General features: G+C 35.2%; 2 protein-coding genes across 5 annotated transcripts; one reads left to right on the top strand and one right to left on the bottom strand.

Moving 5' to 3' along the window:
• Window positions 1–6,219: 6,219 nt before the first annotated feature.
• LOC109803252 (leucine-rich repeat receptor protein kinase HPCA1) lies at window positions 6,220–23,196 on the top strand. Of its 4 annotated transcripts, XM_083064088.1 has the most exons (21): window positions 6,220–6,524; window positions 6,800–6,920; window positions 7,013–7,084; window positions 7,412–7,486; window positions 7,622–7,693; window positions 7,809–7,970; window positions 8,068–8,142; window positions 8,501–8,572; window positions 8,669–8,740; window positions 8,817–8,885; window positions 9,002–9,076; window positions 9,170–9,241; window positions 9,372–9,509; window positions 9,695–10,134; window positions 10,224–10,344; window positions 12,225–12,262; window positions 12,340–12,476; window positions 13,120–13,339; window positions 13,656–13,891; window positions 14,012–14,404; window positions 23,060–23,196. In XM_083064088.1, the coding sequence occupies exons 1-21, from the start codon at window positions 6,443–6,445 to the stop codon at window positions 23,063–23,065; spliced, it is 2,748 nt and encodes a 915-aa protein (XP_082920214.1). In that variant the 5' UTR covers window positions 6,220–6,442; the 3' UTR covers window positions 23,066–23,196. The 4 variants fall into 4 exon arrangements, with proteins under 4 accessions (XP_082920214.1, XP_082920208.1, XP_082920205.1 ...); XM_083064082.1 differs by lacking the exon at window positions 23,060–23,196 and having other exon boundaries at window positions 9,695–10,128; window positions 14,012–14,651; XM_083064079.1 differs by lacking the exon at window positions 23,060–23,196 and having other exon boundaries at window positions 14,012–14,651.
• Window positions 22,985–24,358, bottom strand: LOC109803251 (putative methyltransferase At1g29790). Its single transcript, XM_020364740.3, has one exon. It carries the CDS (start codon window positions 24,356–24,358, stop codon window positions 23,036–23,038), a length of 1,323 nt encoding a protein of 440 aa, XP_020220329.1. The 3' UTR covers window positions 22,985–23,035.
• Between the last annotated feature and the right edge of the window lie 377 nt (window positions 24,359–24,735).

The following is a 24,735-nucleotide window of genomic DNA, read 5'->3' as shown; positions in this document are numbered from 1 at the left end:
TACTCATATCATAACTAGTTATTAATATTAATTGATACAATAATTATGCATGTGTGTAGTTTAACACAATAATTACACAACATCATCCAATACACTTCAAGGTAAAATCATTATGAAATCATCTAATCATATGCTAATACCTCAACCATATTCACTAAGAGGTCAACATCAAATAAGCATTTAAATTAATAACTTAACTATTTTAAGAACATTATTTGATATCACACATTAATTTCTTAGGAAATGTTATTGTCAAAACACCTCAAGTCGTTAACAATCAACTCATATCATAACTTATTCTCAATTATCCTTTCTCATGATTTCTCCTTCCTAAATACTAATATAGATACCTTAAGTCATTCATAAGATCAAGCACCTAAAGGGTAAAACCATTCAATACTAACACTATTGATCATAATCCTAAACCACGCTACTAAAACACCTAAATTATAATCATTATAAGAACATTTGTCACCACTATATATCTTTTGAACATTAATTTAATTACTTCATTATCATTACTAGATTGTATCCTCAAGCAAATCATCCTCAAGTTATCTCAAACTCATAAGTATATCTCATCTTAAGCAATAGGGGAGATAAAATGCATAAAAGACAATAAAAGAATGAGAAAAAAGAGCAACAGTATGAGTCACAACTTGACTCATAGATCACAATCATGACTTCGATTACGTTTATGAATCGTTGGTCGCACTCGTGACTGGCTCGATGAAAATTAAAGAGGGGTCAAGATCAAAACACATCATGGTCGTGACTCCTTAGTCATGCCTGTACATTGGTCACATTCTTGATTAACCAATCATAACTATGACTCACCAGTCACACCCGTGGCGAAATCTGGCAAATGCAAACTTTGATTCCTTGAACCTCGTAACTCAACTCATCATCAAAATTGACCATCAATTGATAGAATCATATATTAAGAGCCTAAAATCACTCTATTAAACCATCAATTATATAAATTCACATGCTCATACCACCTCATACAAACACTAAAATGCATTCTCTTAGGGTTCTCATAGGAATCCACGAACAATCCAAGATTTACATTTATCAAATCAAATACCAAATTGAGTACATATACATATCAATAACATCAAATAGAACACCAAAAAATTACAAAGAAGATAAAGACACATTTTTTAGAAAACTCCTCAGATACAAAACAGATAACAAAAACATGATTAAAGATTAATCTCATTACCTAACATACATCCCATGCTCAGAACAAGACTACTGACTCTCTCTTTACCTTGATGAACACGACACAGATCTTTGAGGTGCTCTCCAACAATTTCTAGTCTTCCCCCAATTCTCCAAAAAAGAAAAGAGAAGCATACAAAAATACATTTTAACCCAATTACAAAACTCTTCCCTCACTTAATAAAATAAATAAATCATTTAATTATAAAACTTTATAATATATTCATGTACATATGAAATGATTAAAACAATTATTAAAATCAGGTCGAAATAATTATAACAAAATACAATGATAGTAATTAACAATATATATATATATATATATATATATATATATATATATATATATATTAAAATATCATGAAACACATATTTTTCAAAATACATTTAATTACATAAATAATCCAAACATATATTTTCTTCCAATACTTTCTATCACAAAATAACTTCACGAATCTTCTTTATCAATAAAAACACTCATAATTATCAAAAATATCTAAAATATTTTATAAAATCACTTTTAATTAATCAAAATATCCTTTTAATAATTTAAAAAAAAAACTTTGAATTTTACACTATATAAATAATATAATTTTTCCCTTAAAATTTTTAATGATAAATAAATCATATTAGCAATGAACATTTTTTTTCCTACAAAATTAACTATTTCATTAACAAATAAATTAAAATTCATGTTATAAACATTAAAAAAAATCCACAAATCAAAGAATAAAATAAAATTGAAGCACTTGCTATTGTATCTTTTTTGCCTATAATTATGAAACTTCTATTATCTCTCACATTTCACAAGACAATCTCTTGTACATAGAAACAAAACACCTAAAATTTAATTTCATAGAGAAAGTATTATTTTTATCTAATTTACTATTTTTCTTCTCACGTGGTTATCACATGTGTGAAAAAATGATAGGTGTGAAAAAGGGAAAAGGAAAAATAATACATTGTATTTTCAATGAAGATTGTAATGTGAAATGAAAATTAAACAATAGAGAGTAAAACGCGGATTAGATGGAGTATGAAGATGTAATTAGAGAGTGGAAGGAAAATGTAATAATAAATTGAATTGTAAAGAAATTGACAATAGAAGAAATTAATACCTTTTAATTTTTTTGATGATTGCAATGGTATGAGAGTTAGACAATAGAAGAGTGAGAAGTAGATTAAACAGAATGCAAAGGAAAGATGTAATATAAAAGGCAAAGAGAAAATATAATGGAAGATTGAAATAAAAAGAAAAAATAATACCTTGTATTTTCGATAAAGATTGTAGTGTGAAATGAGAATTAAAAATAGATATTGAGAGGTGGATCAAATAGAGTATGAAGATGTAATATAAAAGAGTGAAAGGAAGATGTAATAGTAAATAGAATTATAGAGAAATTGACAATAGAAGAAAAATAATACTTTTTAATATTGTTGACGATTTCAATAAGATGAAAGTTAGACAATAGAAGAGTGACAAGTGAATTAAATAAATTGTATAGAAAATATGTAATATAAAGGATAAAGATGACATATAATAGAAGATAGAAATGTAGATATAATAGAAGAGTGAGGTGGATTGAATAAAATGCATAGAAAAGATGTAATATAAAAGATAAAAAGAAAATATAATAGAAGATGAAACTATAGAGAAATTGACACATAAACAAATATGTTAATGTGACAACATGTAAAATTGATTTTATGGTGACATGTTAGTGTAATGACTTTTAACTCAATTTTTATTTTATAAATAGATAGATTGAATTTATTTACCTTTCATTCAAGATACCACAATGTGAGCTTCTTAAATAATTTTTTTTTCAAATTGAAAGAATTTTTTTTTCTTGCCTTTCTTAATCTATGAAAACATGAAAAAGAATATATTTGTAATGAAATTATAATATATATATATATATGTATAATATTATATTATATATATTTTAAAAAAAATTATATGTATATAATATAAATATATTTATAATAAAAATAAACATTTTAAATAAAAGATCAAAGTCTTAATATATTAATATTTATGCATTCTAACAAAAAATTAAAATTTTAATGTTTTAAAAAATTTAAAATTCAAATACATCTCATTCAAACATCAAAATCTTAATTTGAAATTTAAAAGTCTAAATAATTCAATTAAATATTAAATATGTGTCTTAAAAAAATAAAACAAAACACGGGTTAATTGGCAGGCTTTGCAGATTAAGTCCATAAAATCTATAAACTTTGCAAATCTAGTCTAAAATTTGATATAATTAAACAATTATTTTTTAAAAAAATATGAATTTGTATCAGTGCACACACCATAGGTTTAACAACATATTAAGTATTGATTCACTGGGTAATACTGCTTTATGTATATTGACGGTGCCATTAAATTATTTTTTAATCTTCCAAAGTCTTTTTTTAAATTCTTTTTTCCAAGTCCATTTCTAAAGGAGATATTCAAACACACTTTTCTGTAACCTTCCTTTGTTATCTCCTTGATTACAAACAACAAAACATTGTTATCACATTAGTTATTATGAAAAGTAACACTGCAGAAAATGGCCCACTCTGGATGTTTACGATTCCAGAAATTCTATTAAGCATACTCAGTCAATGTGCCAATCAATTTATGCGACAAAAGTGGAATAATTCATGAACTTCATGATTCTACCACGAGAAATTATGACATTCAATTCACTTTCTTTTTTCTTTTTTTCTTTTGCAAATGGATTATCAACATCATTACTAATTTAGAATGGTGCGGAAACATTCAACCAGAACTTACACGTTGGACTAGTTAATAATAATTCACGAAAAATAAAATACATCAATTATTAATAAAATTATGATTTATTATATATGTACACAACATTAATAATAAAATCAACATTTAATTATATTTTTCTAATACAACAACATAAACTGAATTACTAGAGTTAATCTAATGAAAGAAAGTTGAAATAGTATATACAAAATTTTAAATTTGAACTCTCGCGTCTTCATTATTTATAAACAATCAATCACTAAAAAAAAAAAAAAGTTAAAGTGTATGCAAAATTTACATACAGTATTTCAAGCACTTTTAGTATTACATATTTTTAATTAAAAATTAAAGTTTTATATCTTTAACTCATAAATTTGACGTTAATAATTAGAAAAACTCTAAAATATTTAAAATACTATATGCAATTTTTTTTCTTAAAAAATTTTAGACACAAATATCATGTTTTTTTTATTCATTATTGATAGACTAATCTGTGAGTATTGCATGGGTACAACATCAATAATAGAGTACGTAAAAGACAATGTCTAGTTCCCCCAATTTCTTTTTAGGGTTTCTTCAATTTGCCCTTCTGTTTTATTTTTATTATATTTCAATGTTTACACGGTTTTGAGGAAGACTTGATTTTAGGGTCTTCTAATTAACAGTGACATTATATAACCTTGTCTGTAGAAATTAAAAACTTGTGTCCAAAAACTTGTGACAGTTTATATACGGTTCTAATACATGACCAAGTCTTTCTGTGTCCATATATAAATACTTGTGTGTATAAGTTAGATTTTGAGACATTCATTTCTAAACAATATTGCAGGAGAATAAAAATGATGATTATGATTAAAAATTTAATATTTGAGATAGTTATTAAATGCATTATGCATTAGATTGTGATTAAAATATATAACTGAGATTATGATTCATCATGGTCATGTTAATGAACTTATTTTGTTGTCATTATAAGTCACATTTTTTTTGTTTAATAAAAAAGTATAACTATCTTTTATCGAGTTGGTTTTCAAAAAGATAAAATGTATTTAGAGTCACCACTTCGTATTCAAACATATCCAAACGTGAAATCAGACTCTAATATTTAATTGAAGAAAATTTAATTAAATCGACTATTTTTATTTACAAGTCATAACTACATATCGTATTCAAATCTGAAATTAGATTCTGATCCTTAAATGAAGAAGAACCAATTAAATCAACTAGTTTTATTTACAAGTCACAATTACATATAACAAACAAGTTTCCCTACAAATATATATTTAGGTGTTATAAAAAAAAAAATTAAAACGTAATTTTGAAAATAATTTAACATGTAGACACTTCTGATTTGACTTCTTTTATAAATTAAGAAATATTTTAAAGCAGAAGTGACCTTAAATAAAGACAATCGAGTTCAATCTAATAATAAAATTTAAAGTCTAAAATTTGAACACAAAAGGAAGGGAATAATTAGATTAGAACTTTCATAATATGATGGTTTTATTTTTATCTCACCCGTGACATTATTGTCTTATCCTCTGTGGTTTTAATGAATCTGGAATATGTCAGCGTAGCTCTCAATTCATGAGAAGCACGTACTGATGAGATCGTTCCATTGTTAAATTGTTTGACTTTTTCTTATTTCATTTTGCATCCATATTATTCTTATTATTACGTTCTTATTTTACCGACCAATTTAACTGTCTCATCATATTTTTTAACAAAGAAATTAATGTCTTCGGTGTAATAAAAAGTTATGTAGTTAAGTAATCCTTTCACGATGTTGGAAAGGATTTATAATTTATTTACTTTTTTAAAATTAGGATTCATACTTGTTAAACTTATTTAATATTTTAACAGTTCTCGATAGACAACACTCACCACTCACCAGTCACCACTTTCACGATGAAAGTGACTGTCTAGTATCTATCTATATTTTTACGTCCATATTCTTATATGAACAAAAACTTATACATAGTTTCTTCATAATTATTTGTAGTGTTAGATTAAAACTGGAGTTTTATCTAAACATGTAAATTATCCAGAGTGTTAAAGTAAATAACACTAAAATAAAAGGGATGGAACTATATAAGTTTTGTCCTATTTGTAATTGGGTAACAATGTCATAGTTCTAATTAAATTTTTAAAAAAAAAAAAAAAATACTGTATCTGAAACTATCTCTCTGTCTCTTGTCAAGGATTGATAACGATATGTGTAGTAGTCCAGTCATGCTGTTCATTTCAATGAGGGGACATTGACTCGGTATGACAAAGCAGGGAGAAGAAAAATGGAAACTTCACCGATTTCGCGTTTATCATCAATCTTTCCTATAACTGGATAAGGTGGTGATTGGATGATAACAAAGAATAGAATTTCGTTATTCAACATTAGAGAGTTATTATGACTATGAGAGTGGCAAGACTTTGAGTTCTACTTCAAAGTTGATAATGGGTGAAAGAAAAGGAATTCTACTACTGGTTTCCTTCAACTGTTTGTTGTTTGCAATAGCACAAGATGTTACCAATGATTGTAAGTTCTATGATCATATACTTATCTTCATGTCTTCAAATTCAGAAACTAGCAAAATATGCATGATTCTTCATGCAATAGAGTCTCACCTTTTGCATGTTCAAGTTTTTTTTTTTTTTTTTTTTTTGTTTCATGAACATGATATGCGCAATATGCTAACAACTAAAGACTAAGCACGTTCAAGTTCAATGAAATGTTTAAATACTTGTGTGTTAAGAGTGAAAACTTCAATGACTGAAATAAAATTTGACTTTTCAACGTAAAATATTGTTCAGTTGCAGCCCTAAGGTCTCTAATGGATTCTTGGCAAAGCCCAACTATCAACTGGGTGGGTTCAGATCCTTGCAATGGTCGTTGGAATGGCATTAAGTGCAAAGACTCGCGTGTTATTTCAATGTAAGGTCTCTTTTGATTATCTCTGTTTTCTTTAGTTTTATCCTTTATTGATCTATATTTTTTAGAGTATAACCTTCTGGCTAGTGCTTCAGATCATTACCAGATATTGGTTTGACCGGCCAGCTTTCAGGAGATATTGGATCACTTTCTGAACTGAACACTCTGTAAGCCTTTGAATTTAAAGATCGAAATGATCTTTTATTAGTTAACATGTAGACTAGTTTACTAAGGCGCAACAGAAAAAGAAATGTTTGCAAAAGCCATGAGCTCATTGGGTACATGTTAAGATGAGTTTTCAAGAGTTTCTCTACTAAAAATAAGAAACATTTTTTTACAGAGAAACTCTTCTAACTTTTTTTCCAAGTGGGCTCTAAGTGATTACGAGAGTATCCAAATGAATTATAATTTCCTTGGTTTGTCTATTAAATAGGAAACCAACTTTTATGAATAGGTCACTGTTTATTTCCTAACTGTTTTTTCTCCTTCTATAGGGATCTCTCAAACAATAGGGGCTTAACAGGATCACTTCCACCAGAAATTGGAAAGTTGAAGAAGCTATCAAAATTGTAAGGAAGTCTTGATTGTTGTCTAGTTTATAACTCAATCCTTTTACCAACAAAAAAAATATATTAAGGCCTTATCATGAACAAGCATGATGAAACAATTCTAACAAAAGTTGTACTTTCTCATTTATCTTCCAGAACTCTTGTTGGTTGTGGTTTTACTGGTCCCATTCCAGATGAAATAGGATCTCTACAAGATCTTGTTTTCTTGTAAGCATATTTTTTGCTGTTAAATTTTTTTGGGGGAATTCAATCCCAATAATACCCTTTTGGTGGTGTGTTGATTTTTTGGGTAATACTCTAAACCAACAATTTCCTATTGCAGATCTTTAAACTCCAATACTTTTGTTGGACCAATTCCACCTTCTATTGGCTCTCTGTCAAATCTTACTTGGCTAGATTTAACTGACAATCAGCTTAGTGGATCCATCCCAGTATCAAGTGGCACTACCCCTGGTCTTGATATGTTACACAATACGCGGCACTTGTAAAGCAATTCTTTTCAGCTGCCGGTTCTTCTGTATCAGTGATTTTTCTTTATGTGAAGAAAAAAAAATCTAACATATTTCTAATATTGTTTGCAGTCATCTTGGGAAGAATAGGCTTTCAGGAGAAATTCCTCCAGAACTTTTCAGCTTAAAAATGACTCTGATACATGTGTAAGAGCTGTCCTTTATATTTGTCGTTTATAGTCTTTGAACACATGATTGAGCAAGTATGCAAAATTTTCCACTTTCATATAATTGTACATAGGGCACAGGTGTAGAAGTTTGGTTGAAACCTTAGCAACAACAAAATGCTCTCGTCATTTGTCAGAAACTTCATGTGACCATAGTGAAAATTTATATTAAATATGATATTGTAAAAACGAACAGACATGCAGACACTTGCATGTTCGGAGAAAGTCTTCTCACTGTCTATCCTTAAATGTTGAATGGTTGATACAACAGAAATTCTTGAGTATAATATATGAGGAGTGTTAACGACACAATCACTTTAGAATATCTTTACTGGCAGGATTTTTGAGAGCAATCAACTAGTTGGCAGCATTCCTGATACACTTGGACTTGTTAAGAGTCTGATGGTTGTGTAAGTACTAAGGGACTATAGTACATCCTCAAACAAATTCATGGTAGAATTTTGCTTGATGCTTTTTGGTTTATGTATATTTTTTGTGGCTATCAGGCGCTTTGAAAATAATTTATTGAACGGATATGTGCCTCGGAGCCTCAACAACCTTACCGGTGTCACAGACCTGTAAGCACAGGAATCATAATGTGCCAACTAGAGTTTTATTCTTCAGGCTGTTGGTTTTATACTCTCACTTTTTCAGGTTGTTGTCCAACAATAAGTTGCAAGGTGCCCTGCCAAACCTTACTGGGATGAACTCCCTAGAATACTTGTAAGTAACGAAGTATTTGTCTGTCACATTTGTAATATTATTACTACACCTTTCTCATTTGAAGTGAATCTTTCTTGTGTGCCAATTGGCTAATTATTTAAAAATCTCTTTTCAAGGGATTTGAGCAACAATAGCTTTGATGAGTCACGTTTTCCACCGTGGCTTTCAAATCTGGAGAATTTAACAACACTGTATGCCTTTCTTTTGCGCTTGTTTTACCCTTGAGCTCTCTATGTATCTGGTTCCAACACTTCAATACAGTTTACTCTTTTGTTGTTTGGCAGACAAATGGAGAATGTGAACCTTATTGGAAACATTCCGGTTCCTTTATTTAGCCTTGCCCATTTACAAAAAGTGTGAGTTACCTGTCTTGATGATTAATCTTACAGTCTTCACTTTCAGAAATAAAAATATAAAGTGGTTACATATTCATCATTATTGTAGTAACATAAATGACACATGTTCTGACAAGTAACATGTTCACAGTGTGCTAAAAGACAACAAGCTTGGTGGAGCCTTGGATATTGGCACCAACTACAGCAAACAACTGCGTCTTATTGATTTGAAGTCAAATTCAATTGAGGACTTTGAGCAGCGAAATGATCTCTCGCATATCAAGATAATGTAAGGCTCATTTGTTAATGATTCTGGTCAAGTTTTTCTGTCTTTCATTACATACATAGTTTATTTTGTAACTAGTTTAGATCTCTTTTCAAGCATAAGATTCAATATTTACAAGTATTTGTTTTTTATCCCTTCCACACGGCTGACGTATTGACTATCAAGTATTGATGCACTTTTGTTTGCAGACTTAAGTCCAACCCGATTTGTTTAGAAACAGGAGTTACAATGAGTTACTGCACCACGGACAGTATTTTAGATACAAAACCACAGAATTGTTTGCTGGATATTTGCGGGCCAAGTCAGACACTGAGTCCCAAGTGCAAATGTGGATATCCAATAACAGGAACTTTAACTGTCAGAGCTCCTTCCTTTTTTGAATGGAGAAATGAAACATCCCTGGAGGAATCTCTTTTGCAAGAATTAAAATTTTATAATCTATCTGTGGATTCAGTTTCTTTAACCATTTCAACTCAAGATCCATTTCGTAGTTTTGAGTTCACAATACAAATTTTCCCACCAGGCCAAGATCATTTCAACCAAGAAGTCATATCTAGTATAAGCTCTGTGCTTGGCAACCTAAGTGCTTATAGTCCATATGATTTTATTACAGGAAACCCAGGTGAAGGTAACTACAGTACTAACTCCACCCCAACCCCATTTTTAAGAGACAGAACTAACAATACTAATTTGTCTGTCTTCCTTCTCATAATTAAGGATCTAAGGTGACAAGTAATTCATCGAGCTCTGTCATAATAATTGGAGCAGCAGTTGCTGGTTCTTGTGTTCTGCTTGTGCTACTAGTCCTTGCAGGTGTTTATGCTTTCCGCCAGAAGAGTGTTGTGCCCAAAGTGTGTGGGTATCCTCCAAAGTCCCACATCGAGTAGTTTGTGTTGTGCCAAAGTGTGTGGGTACCTTCCAAAGTCCCACATTGGGTAGTTTGAAGAAGGGTAGTGGTAGAGTACTACTATAAATAAAGGGTGAGGGTTTGTGTTTACTCACCACAACAACATAGGTTCCTTTGAGTGTATTAGGGACTTGGGTAGTTGTGTGCAAGTGTAAGGTTTCCAAGTTTTTCCAGAAAACTTGTGTGAGAGGTTTTGCAATTTTGTCCTTGTAAAAATTGCTAGTAAAAATTTGTTTGTGGATGTAGGCAAGAAGTGCTGAACCACGTTAATTCTTGAGTTTGTTTTCTTTAATTTGTTTCTCTTGTTGTGTGTTTCCGCTGTTGCAGTTTTTATTTTCCCTCTGGTACCCAACAGTGGTATCAGAGCTGATGGTCTGATCGGGAGACCGGCTCGATGGTAGGTCTCTGGGGAATTCTTAATTCTTAGTATGCTCTGTGGTTGCAGCATTGTCTGATCTTCCACATCAAAAAAGAATTGAGGTTTTGCTCAAGGGAGGAAGAGAAGCAGAGTACCAGGGAGGAAAAGAAGCAGTACGTGGGCCAGAGCAGAACGGTGCTATGACTACGATGAAGTTAGATGTTCCTTTGTTTGATGGGAGGATAGACTTCTCCTTATGGCAATGCACAATCCAGGACTATTTAGTACAGCAGGGTCTTGATTGTGCCTTAGAAGAAGAAAAGCCACGTGAGATGAAAGATTCAGAATGGAGTACAATCCAAAAAAAGGCAGTGAGCACAATTCGATTGGCACTAGCTCCACAAATCAAAGTGACTGTGTTGAAAGAAACCTCTCCAAGGAAGTTGTGGAATTTGTTGGAAGGCAAGTTTGCATCAACGACGTTGACCAATCGATTGATGATGAAAATGGATCTGTACTCGCTGAAGATGGAAGATGAAGGTAATGTGTTTGATCACATTAATAAGTTTAATGAACTGGTATCTAGACTGATGAATGCAGGGGAGACTATCAAAGATGAAGAGCAAGCATTGTTGATATTGGCTTCTCTACCCAAATCTTATAAATCACTAGTGCAATCATTGCTAGCTGGGAAGAGTACATTGCTACTAGATGAGGTGATAAGGGCGTTGAAGGAGAATCAACAAATGATGGGTGGTGATAAATCCTCTGGAGACAGTCAGATACTGCTAGCTAAAAGCGAGCGAGGAAAGAAGTATGGTGATCAACATGGTAGAAGATTCCAGCCGAAAGATATGAGTAATGTTCAGTGTCATTACTGTGGAGAGTTTGGTCACATTCAATTCAAATGTCCAGAATTCAAGGAGGACTTGAAATGTATGAAGGAGAAGAAGAAGAGTATTCCTTCTGTAAGTGTGGCCTGTTATGATGATGGATTAATGTGAGACTTTGGATGAAGGGAGGAATGTTGTGCCCAAAGTGTGTGGGTATCCTCCAAAGTCCCACATCGAGTAGTTTGTGTTGTGCCAAAGTGTGTGGGTACCTTCCAAAGTCCCACATTGGGTAGTTTGAAGAAGGGTAGTGGTAGAGTACTACTATAAATAAAGGGTGAGGGTTTGTGTTTACTCACCACAACAACATAGGTTCCTTTGAGTGTATTAGGGACTTGGGTAGTTGTGTGCAAGTGTAAGGTTTCCAAGTTTTTCCAGAAAACTTGTGTGAGAGGTTTTGCAATTTTGTCCTTGTAAAAATTGCTAGTAAAAATTTGTTTGTGGATGTAGGCAAGAAGTGCTGAACCACGTTAATTCTTGAGTTTGTTTTCTTTAATTTGTTTCTCTTGTTGTGTGTTTCCGCTGTTGCAGTTTTTATTTTCCCTCTGGTACCCAACAAAGAGAAGGGCGGAAAGAGCAATTTCTCAAAGCAATCCTTTTGGTAAATAGTTATAAACTCAATTCATGCACAGTCACTTGGAACTGTGTTGATTTATATTCATTTTTCACAAAATGCAGGAAACTGGGATCCAGATAAAAGCAACTGTGACACCCCTCAGTTAAAAGCAGCAAGGCAGTTCTCTTTCAAAGAAATTAAGAAATACACAAACAACTTCTCACAAGCCAATGATATTGGATCAGGAGGTTATGGAAAGGTCCTGAATGTTTCTTGTTAACTTTAATGTGTTGCAAATTATACATATATATATATATCAACTTATCAAGTGAGAACAGTTCTTATCAGAATAGCAAATTTTAACCATACAACCAACTACATGAATGGTCATGATTTTCTATTCTCTTGAGAACAATTCCCACCTGATATTTTGTTCTCAACTGCTAAATAGTATTTTCTGTCAGATGAATGGCTTTTCTAGGCCCAAAAAAGTAAAAGAAAATACACAAATTGGTTTTTTCAAAACAATAATTTGAATGGTTAACATGTTAACCAAATTGAATTTCAACAAAGTTCAAAGAGTGATTAATGTGAGAGCCAAATATTTTGTCAATTAACCACACAAGTATTAATTTTCTAAGTTAGAAAATTTTCCACCTGTATTCCAATTCTCACACATTTCTAACTAGGATGACGATAACAGTCATTCATGCAATCTTGTGTGGCACAGCCAAACACTCATCATCTCAAATGCATTTGATGCATGAAGCTACAACCAACACAGACATGCTAGTCATTCATTAGCAACAAATTTTATATGGACATGTTAATAAACGTAATATTTATTGGCAGATATTTAACTATATACTTCCAACAATAGACTGATAAGTAAATTTTCGCAGGTTTATAGGGGAACTCTTCCCTGTGGGAAAGTGGTAGCCATAAAACGAGCTCAAAAAGAATCAAAGCAGGGAGGGCCAGAATTCAAAGCTGAGATTGAACTTCTTTCAAGGGTCCACCACAAGAATCTGGTTAGCCTTGTGGGATTCTGCTTTGAACGAGAAGAACAAATGCTGGTTTATGAGTTTGTCCAAAATGGAGCTTTGAAGGATGCACTCACAGGTATTTATATATCTCCAGCCTGGTACTTAAAGCAAATATTACTATTTGTATTGAATTTTTAACTAATTAAATTGGATTATTTACCTTTACACCTTTTGGCCAGTACTCACCATTCAGTTTCCTCAGTGTTACCACATTGACAAAGCACTACACAATATCTGTTTCTGAAAGATAACTTTACTTACTAAAATCCTAGGCCCAGTGTTTCTTTTCTTATAATTATGATATTGTCTAAAAATGATTGCTTAATGAGATATGTCAAATTTATAATAGCTATTGTACCTAATAAGTAATAACATGCATATGATCTATGCAGGGAAATCTGGAATTATATTGAGCTGGACTAGAAGACTGAAAGTAGCCCTTGGTGCTGCCAGGGGTTTGGCTTATCTTCATGAACATGCTGATCCCCCAATTATACACAGGGATATCAAATCAAACAACATTTTGCTGGATGAAAACTATACTGCTAAAGTGGCTGATTTTGGTCTCTCCAAGTCTATCTTAGATGACGAAAAAGATCACGTTACCACTCAAGTTAAAGGAACAATGGTTTGTATATGTATCATCTGTCTGGAGCAAAATCTAGTTTTCAAAATCTTTTTGCATCAGAGAAAATCTCATTGAACACCAGTGATGACTGATGAGTGTGGATTCAATTTGTTAATGTAGGGCTACTTGGATCCAGACTATTATACTAGTCAGCAGTTAACTGAAAAGAGTGATGTTTATAGTTTTGGAGTGCTAATGCTGGAGCTGATTACTGCAAGAAAGCCAATAGAGCGAGGGAAATACATTGTGAAAGTGGTCAGGAATACAATAGATAAGACAAAAGACTTGTATGGTCTTCACCAAATTATTGACCCAGCCATCTGTTCAGGATCAACACTGGAGGGTTTTGAGAAGTTTGTGGACCTTGCAATGGAGTGTGTTGAAGTGATGGGAGCTGAAAGGCCTGCAATGAGTGATGTGGTCAAAGAAATTGAAGACATGTTGCGGTCTGCTGGTTTGCTCCAAACATCTGAATCTGTAACATCCACTTCATCTAGTTCTAGATATCAGGAGGTAAGTATATTGAATACCCATCAGGACCAACCTTATAGTAAGGAGTCCTTTGGTTCAAGTGCAGAACATTTATATTAAAAAAAATGAGCTAGTTAAGTTAGTCTTTTTCTCGAGATAGAAGTCAAGAAAAGCTTGTTCATAAGTATTTAATGGCCAAAACACTTAAACACATAGAAGTGGAAATTGTGGATCAAAAGTTTGTGGCTGCTGACTTAAGAGTATTACATGGTCCACATTTCCTTGACTATCATTTCTCTTCCTTCTCTCCCTCTTGAGCTGTGAAATGTATAACGAATATAGGTTTTGATATGGAACATATAGAACATAAACGGTTGTGTTGCTCACTGTTATGAAATGGATCAAGTCAAGATGGCCAACAACAACACAATAACGAATGTGAAAGCGATAAAAGACACGAATTTGTTAACCCAGTTCGGATAAAAATCCTATGTCTGGGGGCGATACCAAGCCAGGAGAAATCACTCAAAAGAGGAGGATAAACCGAGGAGTACAACTCACACACACTTGTATGAAACACTCACTCTCTCAACTCAACTCCTTTCTTATTTCTCACTTGGAATTTCTGCACACAAAATGAGGTTTGCCTACAATGGTATATATAGCCAAGCCAATGTCCCTAACTTGTTCAACCCCATTGGGATTGCTTTGAGTCTACACTAGGTTTTGGCATCTCCAAACTTGCAAGACTCCCTTGCATGGAGTACACTCCTCAATTTGTTATTGCTTTCTTCCTAAGTCTTCTATTATGCAATCTTCATACCTTAACAATCTCCCACTTGAAGATTGATCAGCTTTTCTCCTCTTCCTTCTTGGTACTACCGGGTCTGTCTGCTTAGTTGTCAAGGCCGGTCGAAGCTGCACACAGCTTCAACTTCTCCAAAGTCACCGCCTTGGTCAGCATGTCTGCAGGGTTCTTGTCCCCCTGGATCTTCTCGAGCTGCAGTGCCTTCTTCTCCAGAAGATGCCTGATGAAATGATACTTGACCTCGATGTGCTTCGTTCGTGAGTGAAACGCGGGGTTCTTTGCCAGATGGATCGCACTCTGGCTATCACTATATAGAGCCACATACTCCCGAGGTCTCCCAAGTTCATTCAGGAAATTCTGCAGCCAAACGAGCTCCTTGGCTGCCTCCGTCACTGCCACGTACTCAGCTTCCGTCGTTGACAGTGCAACAATCTTTTGCAACTTTGATATCCAGGATATGGCTGTTCCGCCGTAAGTAAACACGTACCCAGTAGTGCTCCTCCTCTTATCGAGGTCACTTCCTGCAAAATCAGCATCGACAAACCCAGACAGGGTAAGGTTACCCCTGCCAAACATCAATACCCGGTCCTTAGTACCCCTCAGGTACCTAAGGATCCACTTTACTGCCTCCCAGTGCATTACTCCGGGATTGCTCATGAATCGGCTGACAACTCCCACTGCATGTGCTATGTCTGGCCGGGTGCAGACCATAGCGTACATCAAGCTCCCAATGGCCGAAGCATACGGCGTACCCCTCATCCTTTCTCGTTCAGAGTCATCCTTGGGCGAATCTTTGTTGGACAATTTAAACTGGCTTCCCAGTGGCACTCCAACCGGCTTTGCAGCTTCCATCTTGAATCTGCACAACACCTTCTCAATATACTCAGATTGAGAAAGCCATAATTTACCAGTATTCCTGTCCCTCGTGATTTTCATGCCCAATATCTGCCTTGCTTCGCCTAGATCCTTCATGTCAAATCTCCTTGACAACTGATCCTTGAGCCTGTTGATCTCCATGACATTTGATCCTGCTATCAACATGTCATCCACATACAGGAGTAGAATAATGAAAGAGTCACCGAACCTCTTCACATAACAGCAATGATCAGCACTACACCTGGAGTACCCTATCTCCAGCATGAAGTTATCGAACTTCCGGTACCACTGTCGCGGAGCCTGTTTCAATCCATACAAGCTCTTCTTCAGGCGACAGACCTGCTGATCATCTCCCTTGTACCCCTCCGGCTGTACCATGTAGATTTCCTCTTCGAGATCCCCGTGCAGAAAGGCCGTCTTCACATCCATCTGCTGTAACTCCAAGTTCTCCGCCGCTACCATGCTTAACACTAGGCGAATAGTGGTTATCTTAACAACAGGTGTAAAAACATCGGTAAAATCAATACCGTATCTCTGCTGGAATCCCTTCACTACAAGTCTGGCCTTGTATCGCTTTTTTCCGTCTGATTCTTCTTTGACTCGATAGACCCATCTGTTCTGAAGAGCCTTCTTTCCTTGTGGGAGTTGACACAATTCCCATGTGTCATTCTTCTTCAACGAGCACATTTCGTCGTCCATCGCAAGCTCCCACTTGCTCTTGTGGTCATCATTGACCGCCTCTGCATAGCATTCGGGTTCCCCACAATCAGTCAAAAGCAAATAGTAGAGAGAGGGTGAATACCGCTCCGGGGCCCTTCTCTTCCTTGTAACTCGGCCCAGTGCCAGGGGTGTCCTGCTTTCTGTTTCCCTTGTCGCCCGGAATTCAAAGGGCGGCGGTGGTTCGGGCTCTGACTCCTCCTCTGTTTGGTCGGTTTCCTCCATCTGAACTCCCACTGAATCATTGTCTGCTGGTCTCGGGATCCTGGTGTTTGATATGTCGAGACCAACCACTTCCTTTTCCATCTTGCCATCGTTCAGGCTCTCCTTCTTGTCCTTGTACATCATGCCTTCATCGAACACCACATTACGACTACGAATTATCTTCCGGTTAAGATCATCCCAGAACTTATACCCAAATTCGTCAGTCCCATATCCAATGAATGTACACTTAATCGACTTAGCATCCAGCTTAGTCCGATCATCGTTCAAAACATAGGCTAAACAACCAAAGGTGCGTAAGAAAGAGAGATCAACTTCCTTACCACTCCAGACTTCCTCTGGAATCCTGTTGTTCAGCGGGACAGAAGGCCCACGATTGATCAAGAAAGCAGCCGTGCTGACTGCTTCTGCCCAGAACATCTTGGGCAGTCCGCTCTTCAATCGCATGCATCTCGCACGCTCGTTCAGTGTTCTGTTCATCCTCTCAGCAACGCCATTCTGCTGAGGTGTGCCCGGGATTGTCTTCTGCATCCGGATCCCACGGTCGGCACAATATTCCTTGATGGCTTCACTGTTGTACTCACCACCGTTGTCTGATCTCAGACACTTCACTTGTAGACCAGTTTCATTCTCCACAAGTGCTCTCCATCTCCTGAAGGTATCAAAGGCATCGGATTTTCTTTTCAGGAAGTACACCCATACCTTTCTTGTGCAGTCATCGACGAACGTCATGTAGTATGTCGATCCTCCAAGAGATATCACCGGTGCTGGCCCCCATAAGTCAGTGTGTACGAGCTCCAGTTTTTTCATCTTTGGAGTTCTCCCCGTGGTCATAAAGCTCACCCGCTTCTGCTTTCCAAGCACACAATGCTCACATAGACCTACGTCTACCGACTTTAATTCGGGCAACCGTCCGATTGACTTCAGCACGCTCATGCCTTTCTCGCTCATGTGGCCCAAGCGATTGTGCCACAAATCAGCCTGCGAGACTGCTCCTGCAAAGGGGATGTTTGGGTTGGATCCTCCTGCCATGTAGAGCGTTCCTGACTTCAGCCCTCGTGCCAATGTCATAGCTCCTTTGCTGACCTTCCACTTACCGTCTCCGAACATTATGTGGAAGCCGTCACTATCCAGTTGTCCGACTGAAATCAAATTCCTCTTCAGTCCTGGTATGTGCCTTACATCTCGTAAGGTCCAGCATGACCCATTTGCATACTTGATCCGTACATCACCCTTCCCTACAATCTTCAGGGGTTTGTTGTCTGCAAGATATACCATGCCAAAATCACCTGTAGTGTATGGCTCCATGATGTCTCTTCTACTGCATGAGTGGAATGAGGCCCCTGAGTCCATGACCCAGTCATCGGACGAGCTGCTCACACTCAACAAGAGTGCATCCACCGTTTCCTCTATTGCGGCATTTGCTGTCCGGCCCTCCTTCTCCTTCTTTGGCGCCCGGCATTCACTTTTCATGTGCCCGGGCTTCTCACAGTTCCAGCACACCATCTCCTTCTTGCCTTTGTTTCTCCCCTTGGATTTTGACCTTCCACGGAATTTACCCCGTGTGTCGGGTCTCCCTCTAGACTCTGTATGTAGTGCAGATCCAGACGACCCTCCCGCCTGATTTCTGCGGGTCTCTTCGTTCAACATCATGTCCCTGATGTTGTCGAACTTCATCTTCTCCTTGCCAGACGAAGTGCTCACCGAAGTAACAACCACATCCCAGCTGTCGGGCAACGATGAGAGCAGGATTAAGGCCTTTACCTCATCATCAAACTCAATGTTCACAGACGCCAGCTGCGTCGTGAGTTGGTTGAAGTCGTTGAGATGATCGGCCACCGACTTCCTCTCCTCCATCTGCAACTTGAACAGCTTCTTCATCAGCATAACCTTGTTCATTGCTGAGGGTTTCTCGTACATATCGGCAAGTGTCTGCAGGACTTCCTTCGTGCTTTTCGCTCCCTTCACATGGTAGGCGACATTCCGAGAGAGCGATAGAATTATAGCGCTCATCGCCTTCCGATCGAGCACCTTCCATTCTTCATCACTCATCCTCTCGGGCTTCTCTGCAAGTGGTGCGTGCAGGTCCTTCCCATACAGGTAGGCCTCCATCTGCATGCGCCAGAATCCAAAGTCGGAACCATTGAATCGTTCGACTGGAATTTTGCCCTCCATCTTGATACTATGACCTGGCTCTGATACCAGTTGTTATGAAATGGATCAAGTCAAGATGGCCAACAACAACACAATAACGAATGTGAAAGCGATAAAAGACACGAATTTGTTAACCCAGTTCGGATAAAAATCCTATGTCTGGGGGCGATACCAAGCCAGGAGAAATCACTCAAAAGAGGAGGATAAACCGAGGAGTACAACTCACACACACTTGTATGAAACACTCACTCTCTCAACTCAACTCCTTTCTTATTTCTCACTTGGAATTTCTGCACACAAAATGAGGTTTGCCTACAATGGTATATATAGCCAAGCCAATGTCCCTAACTTGTTCAACCCCATTGGGATTGCTTTGAGTCTACACTAGGTTTTGGCATCTCCAAACTTGCAAGACTCCCTTGCATGGAGTACACTCCTCAATTTGTTATTGCTTTCTTCCTAAGTCTTCTATTATGCAATCTTCATACCTTAACACTCACAGGCATGATTTCTCACTTTAAGAATGAGTTCAATGACTCTCCTTTAACACTACAGTAAACATTAAACAACAATAGCATAATAAATAAGGATTTAACTTTGAATAAAGAATATTTAGTTAATTTGTAAATAGGTGGCACCACATGTTTTTCATGATAATGTAAGTCAACTAAATCAAAAATAAATGTTAAAAACATTTAATAATTTGACAAATCGAAGGGTAATTCTCAAGGTCGGTCTATATTATTTCAGTTGGAGTTTAACCAAGTTCCAAACAAGTAGACGGACCTGCAGCACTTAACCACCAACTACCAAGTAGAAATTTGTAGTTGTTTTTACACGTGCACTGAGTAAAAGCAATGGTAATTAATACATGAACAAGTTGCTAAACAACGCCAGTTAATTATCTCCTCAAGCAAATGTATACTAGTTAACAATGCTTGCGCCATATTACTATTAGCCACGTAGAAGAGACCCTTTAGTTGTCTTGGTGGAATACCAAATTACCAATCATGATTCAGGACAACTTTGCCTGTTGTTTTAGTTGAGGAACAAAAAAATCTTCTTATGAAACCAAGATGAAGAGAAAAAATAAGTTGAGGTATCATTATCTGAACATATATAAAAGCCATATCACCATTGTTATTGGTCATTAGAAATCTGTTAGTTACTCTAACAGAATTATGATTTAGAAAAACTATGCTTGAGAATTAAGAAACTACTATAGAACTGGAAAAAAAAAGTTGTGGAATTAATACAGTATTAGGATACAAACAAGATCTCACATCGATAAAATAAGAAGAGAAATAATAACTTATAAAATGTACAAATACTTCAATGATTGAGAGACTTTTTAGGTGATAACCAAAAACAAAAAACTATGAGAGTTTAGGTCCAAAACTGATAATAATTCATTATCATGAGTTATGTGTGAAATAACTTTATTAAAAAGTAACAAAGTTATAATCATCAATAACTCCCACAGGGAGAGTTATAACTAAAAAAGTGGTAGATTCCGCTAAATAAGAGGTTAGATCCCTTGTTTGAGGGGGACTTAAATTCAAAGTAGACAATATCTTACCATTGTGAAATTATGTGTGAAATAACCTTATAAAAAAATAAGTTATAATCCTCTCCTTTTGATATAAATATTCCCTCAGACAAATATAATAAAATAACCCCAACAGTGTTATTAGATACAATTGCTATAAAATAACCTTAATAGTGGTATCAGAGTTGTAAGTTGGATTCAGTGACAATTAATAAGTTATAACTAAAAAAGTGATAGATTCCGCTAAATGAGATGTTAAATTCCTTATTTGAGGGAGATTAGATGCAAAACAGACAATATTTCATTATTGTGAAGTTATGTGTGAAATAACCATATAAAAAAAATAACAGTTATAATCCATGGACAATATCTATTGGAGTTGTGTGTAAAATAACTTTATAAAAAAAATAACAGTTATAATCCTCTCCTTTTGATATAAATATCACCTCAAACAAATATCATAAAATAACTTCAACAGTAGTATCAGAGACAAATGTCATAAAATAATCCTAATAGTAGTATCAGAGTTGCATATTGGATTTAATGACAATTAATAAGTTATAACTAAAAAAGTGATAGATTTCGCTAAATGAAATGTTATATCACTTGTTTGAAGGCAACTTAAGTCCAAAACGGACAATATCTCATTATTGTGTAGTTGTATATAAAATAACCTTATAAAAAAATAACAACGTTATAACCCTCTCCTCTTAATATAAATATTTCCTTGGATAAAGATCATAAAATAACCCAACATAGAAAAATAAGGTACTATTTTTACCTAAACATACTTGGGTGTTATTATTAATTACTCATTATAAGTTTTTTAGATCAACTTTTTTATTTTGGTTATAATCACAATAAACAGTTTAACCAAATGACATCGTGTAAAGTATGAAAATCTTTATCTTCGATAATCACTTCTAATGTCTTCGCTTCCCATAATTTGGTAGGAAGAGTATGAAACATGCTACCATCACCCCCAATGCGGCCCAACACTTTTCTAGGCTTAAAGCAAACATTTTAGATGAGGTCTTTTTTAAATAATAAAAATATATATTCAAATATTATAATTTTATTTAAAATTTATTTTTCGAGCCTATTGAGATGTAAAATTATTTATTAAATTGTTATAATCAATTTTATTTAACATTTCTTTATCAATCAATAATAAAGTTAATTCATTTAATCTTTCTTGAAATATTGTTGATCTTAAATAAGATTTTATTAATTTTAATTTTTAAAAACTTCCTCGCATTAAAGTAACTGTTACTGGAATTGTTAAGCACATTCAATTCCTGGTCCAAACTCCAAATCCTGTACTCAAGTCTCAATATTTAATATAATAATTATATTTTTATTTTTGTGAATTGTAGAAAAGTTTTTATAATATATTTTATACAATATACAAAGAAAGTTTTAAACTTTCACAACAACCAAAGAAACGTACTTACCTTTAAGACCAAAATTTGTGAGTGATTTAGCATTTGAATAATGATGAGAGAACATTAGAACGTGGCTGTTGTTTTGTTCATCAACGGAATGTTTTTTTGTCCTTTGCTTTTACGTTTGAAAACTTGGACGTGATTTTGAGAAGTAACTATTAATTACTTTTACTGCGTTGTAACGTGAAAATAGTGGAAAACGTGAATCTCAAACGTATTACCAAACACGCTCTATGATGCTGCTGACGCAGATGCTTACAAGTTACAACCTTACACACAGTTGGCACTGGCAGTCACAGACACACTATCACACTTACACTATCACAGTGGGAGAAAAGGCTAATAAAATTAGAGAGTGGCTACCAAATAAAAAAAAAAGTGAGTCGAATCAGTATTGGTTAATAGAGTTTAGAGAGTGAGACATAGAGAGTCAGAGAGAATAGATTAAGAGAGAAATAATAGCAGGAGGCCTAGCAAAAAAAAAAATAATAATAATAATAATAATAATAGCAGGAGAAAAGTCAGAGAGAGAGAGAAATAATAGTTTATGAGATGAAAATTGTGAGGAAATGAAACTTTTTTTCAAAAAAAAATTATTCAATTATTGTTAATAATGTAATATTATTTATTTTTATAAATATTAATAATTAATAAATATTTTTTAGGGATTTATAAGTGAGTTTTTTTTTTTTTTGTCTAAAACGAGTATTTTAGTAACTTGTGGGTTGGGTTGTCTTGCCCAATGCAAGAATTTAGGAGTAAAGTACTGTCAATCTTAATAGTACAGTCTAAGCACAGAAGGAAAATGAAAATATCTAAATTGGTCACACTCTTTCACTCTCGCATGATAATTATAAGAAAAAATCTTTCATTAATTTATCTGCTGCATTCATACACTTACCTCAAGTCATTGGTTTCTCCATTAGGGCTGAAATGTACAACACATTCTTGTGAACACCACTATCAAGTTTGGTTCCAACATGCCACCTCAATCTATTGAACCCAATTCGATCTAACATGGGCACGTAAGTTTTGTTGAGTTGTGACCCAAAACAAAAGAAATGGTCAAGCCAGAACAGACCACCTGGCCTCAACACCCTGTATACATCATATAGTACAAACTCAAGCAGGGTGTCTGGTATCCAATTACTTAAAACATCCATGGAGTGCACAATGTCTAGTGTGTTGTCAAAGAATGGAAACCTTTGAGAGATGCTAATATGCATTGGCACCAACCCCCTTGATGCAATGATGTTATTGAAAGGACCATCCAAATTCAGTGTGCTTGTGATGATGATCACATTCCTTTCCCTCATCCTTGCAGCAAAAGTTCCAGTTCCACCACCAATGTCAAGGCCAATACGAATCGTTCCCGCAGCTTTTGTAGCCAGAACTTGGTCTATTCCAAAATCAAGTCCTCCATCATCAAAGATCCACTTGCTCCTCTCTTCACCTTGTAAATCAAAGCAATTCTTGCAGTCAAAGGAGCCTGGCTTATTCTTTCTGTCAAAGAGACACTGGTAACTTTTACAAGCATAAGCATCCCAAACAATGCTAGTGTCTGGTGGGGTTGTCCAAAGGCTCTCAGGCAAAGGTGTTGGCTCCACATAATTTGTAGGAGACTTGGGGTGGCATCTCCTACGAGGGAGTGGCTCACACCCTTTAAGCATGAGCCTTTGTGCTAGCACATCATCCATAGGGCACTCCCCTCCAACTTCATATGCCATATATTGGTTTAACTCCTCATGGAACCTCATGCATGATGCACCAACAGGTATGTGAATCTCAGCTGAGCCTATCCTTGGTGAGTACCCAAAAGGGAGCTTGTGAGGGCCAAGTGCTAAAGTTAGCTCATCACTCCCTACCTTCAAAGTCACTTGATTCTGATCAGCACTGTTGGATTGCTTTTCTTGTTGGCGGGTGAGATCAATGAGCAAAGCCTGGACAAGTAAGTTTGAGGAGTTGAGTCTGTGGTGCAATTCAGACAAGAGTGAGTTTGTGGCAGCAAGTTGAGCTTTGGTGGAGTTGAGTTCCTGCAACATTGAGTTTGAGTCACGAGGACCAAGAGAGGAGTGATACAAAAAACTAAGTGGACCAGTTAAGATGTAAATGGTGACAAGGTTGGTGAGTATGACTAGCATAATTGACTTCAGCCGGTGTTTTTGGCTGTGACCATATGGCTGCAATTTTTTTGAGTATTGTTGGTCATGAGTTTCATTTCCCATGATGGATTAGAAGTGAGGAATAAAAAGAGGTACAAGTGAACAGAAGAAGGGAACTGTCTGTGTAATTTAAGGTTACCTGTAAGGGAATTTAATGATATAAAGACACAAGGAGGGGAAATAATTCCACGTTCTGTGCATGTTTCTAGTGAAATATGAACATTGGTCATTGCGATGCGCCGGTGTGGACGTTCAAGGAATGCAATATAATATGCCTCGTGATCTACACCTTAATGATAGGGAAATTGTAGCACCTGCAAGTTGTGAATGCAATTTATTCATAGCTTGTTTCTTGTTAGTTGTTACTTGAGCACTATCTGCGGATCTCACCCACAACGTATCATAAATAAATTAGTCTCGGAATTCCTTATCAATATCAA

The sequence above is a fragment of the Cajanus cajan genome, chromosome 1 (genome assembly GCF_000230855.2).
Source record: "Cajanus cajan strain Asha chromosome 1, NIPB_CcT2T_4, whole genome shotgun sequence".
Taxonomy (NCBI): Eukaryota; Viridiplantae; Streptophyta; class Magnoliopsida; order Fabales; family Fabaceae; genus Cajanus; species Cajanus cajan.
Note: the sequence above shows the minus strand (reverse complement) of the source record. Positions and strands in the feature narration are given on the sequence as shown.

Bases quoted from the DNA above. Each gene is read 5' to 3' on its own strand.
- LOC109803251 (XM_020364740.3), bottom strand. From the start codon at position 24,358: ATGGGAAATGAAACTCATGACCAACAATACTCAAAAAAATTGCAGCCA.
- LOC109803252 (XM_083064079.1), top strand. From the start codon at position 6,443: ATGGGTGAAAGAAAAGGAATTCTACTACTGGTTTCCTTCAACTGTTTG. The intron at 7,694-7,808 runs GTAAGCATATTT...TTCCTATTGCAG, and splicing joins CTACAAGATCTTGTTTTCTT to ATCTTTAAACTCCAATACTT. The intron at 12,263-12,339 runs GTAAATAGTTAT...CACAAAATGCAG, and splicing joins TTCTCAAAGCAATCCTTTTG to GAAACTGGGATCCAGATAAA.